The sequence below is a fragment of the Oryx dammah genome, unplaced genomic scaffold (assembly GCF_014754425.2).
Source record: "Oryx dammah isolate SB20612 unplaced genomic scaffold, SCBI_Odam_1.1 HiC_scaffold_18, whole genome shotgun sequence".
NCBI lineage: Eukaryota > Metazoa > Chordata > Mammalia > Artiodactyla > Bovidae > Oryx > Oryx dammah.
This window is the reverse complement of record NW_024070202.1, coordinates 95,390,979-95,403,201: the sequence shown is the minus strand read 5'-3', so window position 1 is coordinate 95,403,201 and position 12,223 is coordinate 95,390,979. Positions and strand designations below refer to the sequence as shown.

The 12,223-nt window shown below is 37.5% G+C and overlaps 1 protein-coding gene across 4 annotated transcripts in view; it reads right to left on the bottom strand.

Annotated features, from left to right (window-relative positions):
• Positions 1-12,223, bottom strand: part of MKLN1 (muskelin 1) — a 367,056-nt gene that overhangs the window by 7,998 nt on the left and 346,835 nt on the right. For all 4 annotated transcript variants that reach the window (XM_040259653.1, XM_040259651.1, XM_040259650.1 and 1 more), the window contains one exon: positions 8,327-8,429. In XM_040259653.1, the coding sequence (XP_040115587.1) occupies positions 8,327-8,429 (103 nt within the window). The remainder of the gene's footprint in view (positions 1-8,326; positions 8,430-12,223) is intronic.

Genomic DNA, 12,223 nt, shown 5'->3' with positions numbered 1-12,223 from the left:
TACAAATATTATCTGGTCTGTGCCTCGTCTATTTTTTTTTTTTTTACTGCATGGTTTAGCTTCGGGATATCAGTTCCTTCAGCCAGGGATCAAACCCAGGCCCTCTGCCGTGAAAGTGGGAAGTCCCAACCACTGGACCACCAGGGAATTCCCTTCTGCCTTAAAAAAATTTTTTTTGACAATGTCATTTAATGAGTAGAAATTTTAATTGTGTTGAAGTTCAATTTGTGAAGTTTTCTCTTTATGATTAGTGCCTTTATGTCATATCCAAGAAAGCTTTGCTTATCCCAAGGTGGTGAAGATAATCTGTTTTCTTCTTTTAGTTAGTTAGTTCAGTCGCTCAGTCGTGTCCAACTCTTTGCGACCCCATGAGTCGCAGCACGCCAGGCCTCCCTGTTCATCATCAACTCCTGGAGTTCACCCATACTCACGGCCATCGAGTCAGTGATGCCATCCAGCCATCTCAGCCTCGGTCGTCCCCTTCTCCTCCTGCCCCCAATTCCTCCCAGCATCAGAGTCTTTTCCAGTGAGTCAGCTCTTCCCATGAGGTGGCCAAAGTACTGGAGTTTCAGCTTCAGCATCATTCCTTCCAAAGAAATCCCAGGGCTGATCTTCAGATTGGACTGGTTGGATCTCCTTGCAGTCCAAGGGACTCTCACTCTTCTCCAACACCACAGTTCAAAAGTATCAATTCTTTGGCGCTCAGCTTTCTTCACAGTCCAACTCTCACATCCATACATGACCACAGGAAAAACCATAGCCTTGACTAGACGGACCTTTGTTGGCAAAGTAATGTCTCTGCTTTTCAGTATGCTATCTAGGTTGGTCATAACTTTTCTTTTAAGGAGTAAGCGTCTTTTAATTTCATGGCTGCAGTCACCATGGCTGCAGTGATTTTGGAGCCCAAATAAAGTCTGACACTGTTTCCACTGTTTCCCCATCTATTTCCCATTAAGTGATGGGACCGGATGCCATGATCTTCATTTTCTGAATGTTTAGCTTTAAGCCAACTTTTTCACTCTCCTCTTTCACTTTCATCAAAAGGCTTTTTAGTTCCTCTTCACTTTCTGCCATAAGGGTGGTGTCATCTGCATAGCTGAGGTTATTGAGATTTCTCCTGGCAATCTTGATTCCAGCTTGTGCTTCTTCCAGCCCAGCGTTTCTCATGATGTACTCTGCACAGAAGTTAAATAAGCAGGGTGACAATATACAGCCTTGAGGTACTCCTTTTCCTATTTGGAACCAGTCTGTTGTTCCATGTCCAGTTCTAACTGTTGCTTCCTGACCTGCATACAGGTTTCCCAAGAGGCAGGTCAAGTGGTCTGGTATTCCCATCTCTTTCAGAATTTTCCACAGTTTATTGTGATCCACACAGTCAAAGGCTTTGGCATAGTCAAGAAAGCAGAAATAGATGTTTTTCTGGAACTCTCTTGCTTTCTCCATGATCCAGCGGATGTTGGCAATTTGATCTCTAGTTCCTCTGCCTTTTCTAAAACCAGCTTGAACATCTGGAAGTTCACAGTTCACGTATCGCTGAAGCCTGGCTTCGAGAATTTTGAGCATTACTTTACTCGTGTGTCAGATGAGTGCAACTGTGCGGTAGTTTGAGCATTCTTTGGCACTGCCTTTCTTTGGGATTGGAATGAAAACTGACCTTTTTTCCAGTCCTGTGGCCACTGCTGAGCTTTCCAAATTTGCTGGCATATTGAGTGCAGCACTTTCACAGCATCATCTTTCAGGATTTGAAAGATTTTCTTCTTAACGATGGACTATTTTGGGTTTTATATTTAGATCCATAATCCATCTTAATTTTTGTGTTAAGAGTGAAACAGAGGTTGAGATATCCATCTCTTTAGCATCACTTGTTAAAAGGACTTTCTTTTCCCTATTGAACTTGGTGCTTTGGTTAAAAAAAAAAAAAAATCAACTGACTGCATATGTAGGAGTCTACTTCTGAATTTTATTCTGTTCTTTTGATCTATTTGTCTATCCTTAAGGCAATACCATACCCCTGTGATTACTATGGCTCTATACAGAGCCCTGAAATCAGGTAGTAAGTAGACCACCAACTTTTTTTTCAAGATTCTTTTAGCTCGTCCAGAGTCTTCACATTTCCACTGGATTTTAGAATAAGTTGGGATACTGACAGAAACTGCAGTTTAAATTGGTTTAAATTATAAACCAATTTGGGGAGAATGGGCATCTCAACACTTTTACAGTCTTTCAAACCATAAATGTGGTTTATTTCTCCATTTATTCAGGTGTTGTTTAATTTCTTTTAATTACTTCTGTATATTTGATTATGATATTAATATAAAAATTTTAAATTTTCATTCTCTTTTTTTTTTGAAGCAAGGAAAATGATTTATTTGGAAAGCCATCTGATCAAGAAGATGGCAGGTTAGCACCTCAAAATACTCATCTTATCAGGGTCTGGATGCCAGGTTCTTTTTTATAGATCAGAGAGAAAAAAGCAGTGAGGAACTAAAGTGAAAAGGCAGAATACAGAGAGAGTAAACAGTTCATTTCTAAGTGCTCATTGCTAGTATAATATTGGAACTGCTTTTTAATTCTATTGGCCTTGTATTCTGTAAGCTTGTTGAATTCAGTTATCTTAGTATATCTTTTGTAGACTGCATGATGTTTTCTATGTACACAATAATGTCATCTCAAGATGCAAACGGTTTTACTTGCTCCTTTTAAATCTATATGCTGTTTATTTCTTTTTTTTTATTGCACTAGCTAGTACTGCTGGCACAATACTGAATAGAGGTGTTGACAGCAGACATCTTTTCCTTGTCATAATCTTAACAGAGAGGGTTTAACGTTTTATAATGAAGTATGGCACTAGCTGTATATTTTTCATAAATACCCTTTATGAGACTTATGACTTTTTTTTTTATTCCCAGTTTGTTAAGAATTTTTATAATGAATGGGTTTTGGATTCTGTCAGATGCTTTCTTCACTTATTGAGATGATCTATGGTTTTTCTCTTTCATTCTGCCAAAGTGGTGAAATATAGCGACAGATTTTTAAAAGTTAATACAAATTCAACCTCTAATTCCTTAAGATTTTCTAATTCTTCTTGTTTTTGTAAGTTGTATCTTTAAAGAAATTTGTTCATTTTATCAAGCTGTTGAATTTGTTGACAAGTTGTTTATAATATTTCTGTAATATACTTTTAATGTACAGAGGCTTGTAATGATTTCCCCTTTCCATCTGTGATGTTGATAATCTGTGTTTTCATTATTTCTTTTCTTGATAAGTCTTGCTAGAGATTGACTAACTTTAGTTACTTTTTCAAAGAACCAACATTTCACTTTTTACATTTTTTTATTATAATCCATTTCACTAATTTCCTATATTCAAAACACTTATTTGGGATTAATTTGTTCTTCTTTTCTAACTTCAAAGATGAAAGATAAACTTCATAGGCTCTATGTAGATGGGGGGGACTGTTATTTTCACTATTCAATTAAGTAAGTAGCGCTGATATGTACTGGCTTAGAATTTTGACAGGTACCAAGCCTACTCCAGTACTCTTGCCTGGAGAATCCCATGGATGGAGGAGCCTGGTGGGCTACAGTCCATGGGGTTGCTAAGAGTTGGACACAACTGAGCGACTTCACTTTCATTTTTCACTTTCATGCATTGGAGAAGGAAATGGCAATCCACTCCAGTGTTGTTGCCTGGAGAATCCCAGGGGTCGCACAGAGTCGGACACGACTGACGTGACTCAGCAACAGCAACAACAGCAACAAGTAGTAGTACACAATCTGAATAAAGTCAGACCTCTCCCTGCAACTCCAGACTTGAATATCCAACTATCACTTCAACATCTTAAGTAGGCTATTTCATAGGCATCTTGAACTGAACACATGAAAAATTAAACTCCCAATTCAAGTCAGAAGTCTCCACCTTCTCATTTCATCTGACAGTAACTCCATCCTTTAGTTTTTCAGGCTCAATACTCTATAGAGTCATTTCTTTCAACCCTATAATCCAATCGTAAAATGTTGTTGGTTCCACCTTTAAAATATATTGAGAATCAAAGCTATTTTACTCATCATTTCTATCATTACTATTTTGATCTGAGCAATATAATCCCCCTTGCTTAGATTTATACACCTCCCTCAGAGCTCTCTTTGCCTCCATCTGTGTTCCTTTTTAGTCTATTTTGAATACAGTAATCAGTGTGACCTAATTAACACATAAAGCAGATTATATCACTCCTCTGCATGCACAATACCCTGATCTGGCTCCCTATTCAGAGTAAAAACCAAAGTTCTAACAATGACTTACGAAGTTATTTATAATCTGTTCTGCCAATAGCTGTTCTTACCTCTCTGCTGCTGCTAAGTCGTTTCAGTCATGTCCGACTCTGTGCAATCCCAGAGACAGCAGCCCACCAGGTTCCCCCATCCCTGGGATTCTCCAGGCAAGTACACTGGAGTAGGTTGCCATTTCCTTCTCCAATGCATGAAAGTGAAAAGTCAAAGTGAAGTCGCTCAGTCGTGTCCAACTGTTCGCGACCCCATGGACTGCAGCCTACCAGGCTCCTCCGTCCATGGGATTTTCCACCTACCTCTCTGACCTCACCTCTGATTACTGTCTCCTTACCTCTCTATTCCAGCCACAAGGGGTGTCTCCTTGATGTTCTAAACAAAGCCAAATACTCTCATCTTAAGGTCTTTGTTCTAGCCCTCCTTTTGCTAGGAATTACCTTCCCCAAACTATCTACTTAGATCACTCCCTCATAATTCTTCAACTTTCTGTGCATATCTGATTTCTAAATGAGGTCTACTATGATTACTCTACTTAATAGCCACAACTGTCCAATTCTTACCCCTTGTATTTTTAATTCTGTTTAACTTTCCTATAATCCTTATCCAATTCTAATGTACTATATTTATTTACTTAATATGTTTATCGCTCCTCCCCACTAGCTTGTAAGTATCTCCTGGGCAAGTATCTTGTTTGGTTCACTGGGGTCTCTCGTATGCCTGGCATATTGTAGAGACTCTACACATCTGTTAAATAAATGACACCAGTACTTCAGAAGCTCAGTAGAAGATAATTAATACAAAATGTGCAAAACTGCCTGAAAACTTGTTTTTCTCGTTCCTTCTTTATTATAGAACTCTCTCTAAAAAATGGTAGAATCAGTTTTAGGCAACCTTTTCTTGGCCCTTTTCTAGAAAAAGAAATATAAATTTTCATAAACTTTTTTATAATCTCATCACCAATTTAGAATCCACGTTCTAGAGACTGAAAAAAGCAAAGAACCATTACTGGGTACATAGTTGACAGTCTACCAGCATTTTCCCACTAACAGGCACAATGATGATTCAAAAAAGGGGGAGAAAAATCTAAAAACCATTTGTAAAAGCGAAAGTCACTCAGTCATGTCCAACTCTTAGCGACCCCATGGAATATACAGTCTATGGAATTCTCTAGCCCAGAATACCGGAGTGGGTAGTCTTTCCTTTCTTCAGGGGATCTTCCCAACCCAGGGATTGAACCCAGGTCTCCTGCATTGCAGGTGGATTCTTTACCAGCTGAGCCACCAGGGAAGCCCAAGAATACTGGAGTGGGTAGTCTATCCCTTCTCCAGTGGATCTTCCCGACCCAGGAATCAAACTGGGGTCTCCTGCACTGCAGGAGTATTCTTTACCAACTGAGCTATCAGGGAAGCCAATTGCTGATAAAATCATTTAACATTTTGTAAAACATACACAGAAAACAAAACCAAGCTACTACAGAAAATGAACAGCAGTACAGGCCTTTTTCAATAAGGGGAATGATTTCTTACAAGGAAAAGTGAAGATCTACATGCCCCACTAACAAATACTGTAAGTACATATACATACTGGAGCTGTCACCAAGGGATTTCTTTCCCCAAACAAAATCTGGCCACACATTTTTAAACAAAATTCTAAACTTACAGATCAGCAATCCTCAATGTTTTAGATGTGTTTTCAGTTTTCCATTATAAAAGAGTAAACAGAGAAGAATCTTCGAGTGTGGGTATTGTTTTGAAAAAGTTTCTAAAGTGATTCTGATGCTGACACATACATGAATAACAAGAATAACATCACTTTTTCCTAACTTCTACTCAATTTAAGAAATAGAATGGAAGTCTGTGGCATACAAAATCATAATTTGATAGTCTTCAGGAAAACAGAAACTCATCATCAAAATTCTTAATATGACTATTTGAACTTGAGATACCTCCCTGTCCTGGTTTTTCCCATTAGCTTAGCTTTAAGAACAAACTCTCTGTTTTCTTTGGCCTACTTGCAGCTCACATAGCTGAAATTATTTACTTCGCAGTATTTTGCTTTGGTTTGGTTTTTAAAAATAAGACAAAAATGAATGTTCCCGGATTATAGCCATTTTAGACAGAGTATGGTGAAAACACAAGAAAATCCATTTATCTCCCAAACGTACAAGTCTAACAAAATGAACAATAATGCACTTTTCACAACTATCTTCAGCTTATTAATATAATCCACAACAGGTTAATCTAAATATATTCTGCTATTTGGCAAAATCATGATTGTTGTTATAGCTAATCTGTGCCCAACTTTTTGCAACCTCACGCAGCACGCCAGGCTTCCCTGCCCTCCACTATCTCCCAGAGTTTGCTCAAATTCAAGTCCATTGAGTCTATAACCATCTCATCCTCTGCCGCCCTCTTCTCCTTTTGCCTTCAGTCTCTCCAAGCATTAGGGGATTTTCCAATAAGTTCCCTCTTCATATCAGGTGGTCAACTTATTGGAGCTTCAGATTCAGTATCAGTCCTTCCAATGAATATTCCAGGTTGACTTCCCTTACGATAGACTGGTTTGATCTCCGTGCAGTCTAAGGGACTCTCAAGAGTCTTCTCCAACACCACAATTCGAAAGTATCACTTCTTCAGCATTCAGCCTTCTTTATGGTTCAACTCTCATGTCCGGACATGACTAGGGAAAAACCATAGCTTTGACTATATGGACCTTTGCTGGCAAAGTGATGTCTCTGCTTTTTAATACCATGTCTAGGTTGGCCATAGCTTTCCTTCCAAGGAGCAAGCGGCTTATAATTTCATGACTGCAGTCACTGTCTGCACTGACTTTGGAGCCCAAGGAAATAAAATCTGTCACTGCTTCCACTTTTTCCCCTTCTACTTGCCATGAACTGTTGGGAGTAGATGCCATGATCTTTCTTCAGGGGGTTTTAAATTGTGTTTTGCTGATCCTCCACCTGCTGAAGGGTTGTAACCAATACTGAGTAAGAGAACTGGGGCTTATTTTCATCATAGGCAACTATGAAAGAATATTTATTTGTTTTGGTGCCAAGAACCAGGTTCTTCTGCTTGAAAGTACAATGAACCTGGTGCCTGAAAGTCATTCGACATTAAATCTGAAATCTGTGTCAGTGCTGAACAGAGAAAAACACTGTGTGATGTTGCTATTACGAAGCCAAAGCACTGCAACAGCTAACAGGGAAAGAGATGAAGGAAGGGAACCACATATGATCACCAATTCTGAGAATGAAGATAAATGGACTGCAGTTCAGATGCTGTTGGATGAAGCATGAACAAGAATAGCTGGTGAAAGGAAGAAGTGACAAAAGGAGTCTTAGAAGTTAGCAGGAAGAAACGTTAGTAAGACCATGGAACTCACGGCAGGTGTATTCACACAATAGGGATAAGCAGATACACCCTAAGAATATTCTTACAAACAGTTGCTTCGTCCCATGTTATGTATCAAAAGAGAAAACCGAAAAGTAATGATCTGTTACTAATTTCTCAAGCTTAGGGGCTACTGATGAACCAAGCTTGAGGCCTATAGTAAAACTGTAGTGCTACAACATTCATATAACTAAGTATCAAGCCAGCAAAGATGTTATTCCTACCAACCTCTCTTCACTCTCTTCTTATATTAAAGGAGAGTTTTCCTTCTTCTTTTAAGGGATTTTGGAGTACCAATAGAAAAAGTTTATACTGAACATTACGTAACCCTTAAGTAAAAGCAGCATGGAACTACGGTAGAAGTAAAATTTTCTATTTCGTTCCCAATACAAACACTAATGTCTAAGTTACAACTTCATACCTGAGAATTCTTTTCTGAATGGATCACAGGTTTCTGACTTGAATCTTACATTATTAAATAGAAATATGTCTATTCAATTTCTATTTCATCTGCTCCATACCATTTAAAAAATATTTAGTGTTATCATATATTCCTCACTTCCCTTTAAACACTCAAGAACAAAGTCAACAAATGTAAGTTAGAAACTTTTTAAAAAACGTTCAATTTCTGAAGTTTATTATCACCTTTACCTCTTTAGTCTCTTCTGGGTCTGAATGATCCACAGTTATATAAAGATCATTTTGTAAATATTTCAGAGCACTAAGGGGATCCATTTGGGCCTTTTCTTCAAACCTAGAAAATGCAAACAAGAACAGTAATTGCTTTAGAGTTATGAAAAAGCATCAGAAATGTCTTTCAAATATGGAGTGAAATACTCTGTATCTGAGGAGATATTGTGGATATACAAAAAAATCTGTGTTTAAGAATCCAGAAGTAAGAATACTGCCACTTATATAAACAGTGTACATGTGGAGCCTCTGGAAACAATGGTAATGCCAGGCTGTGGTGCTAGAGACTAGATAAGAACATTTCCTACCCTATTCTTAGGGACTTCCCTGGTGGCTCAGCCAGTAAAGTGTCTGCCTACAGTGCGGGAGACCTGGGTTCAATCCCTGGGTCGGGAAGATCATCTGGAGAAGGAAATGGCAACCCACTCCAGTATTCTTGCCTGGAAAATCCCATGGACGGAGGAGCCTGGTAGGCTATGTTCCATGGGGTTGCAAAGAGTCAGACACAATTGAGCAACTTCACTCATTCACTACCCTCTTCTAAAACTATAAGCTAAGATTAAGTCAACTACTAACACAGTGGATCTATCAAATATTTTTTATAACAGAACTACAAAACAGTCAAATGTGTTTCATAAAAATGTAAGTAGGGATAAAATAAAAATACTTTCTAGATTTGCGTCACATACTTTCCACTGGAGGTGTTTAACAGATACTTCAGAAACCAAAATGACTATAGTTTCTTTTAATGATTAGATATTTTTTAATGAGACTACTTCCACATCTCAGTCAGTAATAACAATAACAAAAACAACTGTACTAACCGTTTATCAATTGTTTGTGCTAGACACTGTATCAAGCATCTTATATATATCATTTCATTTATCCTCACATAACCTCTATGACAAGTTGATGATCATTTAAAAAGCAAGAGATGAAGAACTGTTGGCCAGTAAAAGAATTTGGCCATGCTAAAACCTAGTAAGCAGCAGAAATAGAATTAAACTCAAGTTTCTCTGATTCCAAAGCAGAAAGGAAACAATGAGTTCTCCTAAATTAAAAAAGTCTGCTTCGACTATATATTTATTTAAATAATGATAATTCCTTTTGTAATAGAATTATATATGGATTTATTTCCAAAAAATTGGTATGCTTTTCAAAGTATTATACAAAAGGAAAGAAAAGACATTAAACTTCATTTGGAAAAGGAAAATAGTAATGAGCCTTTCATGACTATGTTCAGCTGACAGCATTAACAATTTCCTGTGTTTGGAACTAACCTCAGTGAAAGGGTACCTGCAGGAGGGGCAAAGACTGGCAAAATATTACAGTGTTTCTGTACCAGATAGTACCCTGATTGTCAGCCAGCCTTACAACCCTCAGCTGAGAGTTTTAGTCATGTTACTCTACCATCCTGCCCATAATGAATTATGGCACTTGAACCAAAAGCAGTCATCTTGAGCTTGCTGAGCCATTTATAAAGTGGTCTGGCAAAATTCTTTCCAGGATACACTCTCCAGGGAACTTTCTCTAAGATAATCTCTTAGAGAAACTGGAGAGATACACAAGAACATAAAAACACAAACCACAGACAGCAACAGGTAGAAGACACGAAATGGTAGATCCTTTCCCTTCTATCCTCTCCCTTCCTACCTAGCTACCTACCAAAGCCGTAAGGGAAGACAGAATCAAGAAGTCGAACAAGAAAACCAAACAGAAAGAAGCAGAAAGAGAAAGGCTCAATTACAAGGAAAGTTACTTCAGTAGCTTCTAGCTAATCAGAACTGTCTCAGTATCTTAAACAATTCTTCATTAGGCCTCAATGTTCAAGTGCTAAGAAAGTACTTTAATTCTCTTTTCCAGTGAGATACTCTAAGTATGTCTTTATCCTTTGTAACCTGATAACTTAATCAACACATATCTATGATTCTATTAAATAAATCCAGCAAAAGGATCCATTTTCCTAAAGTTGTGTTCTCTCTAAGCTTTTCTGGTTAGCCTGCTAAACCTTATTACTGCCATCTAGAATTATATTTCAGCCACTAATTGTGCCCTCTACCTAAAGGAACAAGGGACTAATCCTATCAATAACGGGTTTTTTTGCCCCTTTCTATCCCCCAATCATATGTTTGGAAACGAATATTACAGAAGAGCGGCACTTTATTTTCTGTGTCATGTGGCACCATTAAGAACAAAGACACGTTCTTGGCAGTCAACACACTTCTCTCCCTCCAAATTTGTATTTTAACTAAAATTTATATTTTAACTAAATAGTCACAAATTTCAAAGGCTTATTATATGATCACACAAAACTGTCTTTCAACTTCAGTCACTTTATTTCATGAATCACACTCACAAGATTTGCTAGTCTTTCATCATATAATTACAAATTTAAATAATTTGTTACTGATTATTATTTTCCTTATTCACTTTCAGGCCTCACTTTGTGCATTTACTAGCACAAGTCACTAACAATGATGCTTCTGTATCTAAAACTTAAAAGATGCCATAATATTTCATAGTATTTCAGATTCCCATAAACTGTCATTTTGCCTGCCCACTGATAGATTTTTAAAGGAGAAAAACTGCCAAAGATCAAAAATAATATCTTTTAAGATGAGTTGGCTATGTGGAAATGAATAATTCTACTTATTTCTAGAAGGAATGAAAATTATTTTTTCTGAAGGGCAACTTATAATTCATCAGATCTGCCTCTATCCTATAGAAATTTTGGATAGGGGTGCATACATGCATGCTTAGTCACTCAGTCATGTCCGACTCTCTGCGACCTCATGGACTGTAGCCTGCCAGACTCCTCTGCCTATGAGATTCTCCAGGCAAGAATACTGGAGTGTGTTGCCATTTCCTTCTCCAGAGGATCTTCCCAATCCAGGGATCAAACCCAGGCCTCCTGGATTGCAGATTGATTCTTTACCATCTGAGCAACCGGAGAAGCCACAGAGGAGCATACAGACTTATATGATAACATTAACCACAGTGTTATTTCTGTTATTTATAACTGCAAATAAGTCAGAAATAATCTAAATATTCTACAAAAGGAGACTAGTTATGTAAATTACACAGAGTAGAACACTATGTAGCCATTACATTTATATTTACTAATGTAAGGAATAAGATATTTATACTACATCACTTATTAAAAGAAATCAGGTTCAAAGCAAGATGATTCCTATTTTTTAGTTAAAGAAACAAAAATTTATTTGTGCACCTATAGTTCATGGGATACATAACCAAAATATTATTTCTGAATGGTGGGATGAGGGATGATTCAATTCTCTGCAGTAGAGAGAGAAGACTTTTTTATTCTTTATTAACCATGTATTACTTTTCTAATTAAAGCCACAGGGAAGTATTTACAAGTAAATTCCAATTCTTTACATATAGTACTAAACAACTCTTTTAAATCTCTAGTGGGCTTTTGGTCAGGAAATTTTTTTCAAAAACCAAATTCAACATTCTAACTATAGTTGTTATATCTGAAGTAGGGAAGGAAAAAAAAAAACTGACTATGATTTTCCCAAACCTGTCTTATCCCTTTAAAAACAAAGTTTAACATTAAGTAAAATACCAAGGAACAAAATTTTAGCAATGCAAAATAACATTAGCTGAAGGAAAGTTATGACCAACCTAGATAGCATATTGAAAAACAGAGACATTACTTTGCCAACAAAGGTCCGTCTAGTCAAGGCTATGGTTTTTCCAGTGGTCATGTATGGATGTGAGAGTTGGACTGTGAAGAAAGCTGAGTGCCGAAGAATTGATGCTTTTGAACTGTGGTGTTGGACAAGACTCTTTGAGAGTCCCTTGGACTGCAAGGAGATCCAACCAGTCCATTCT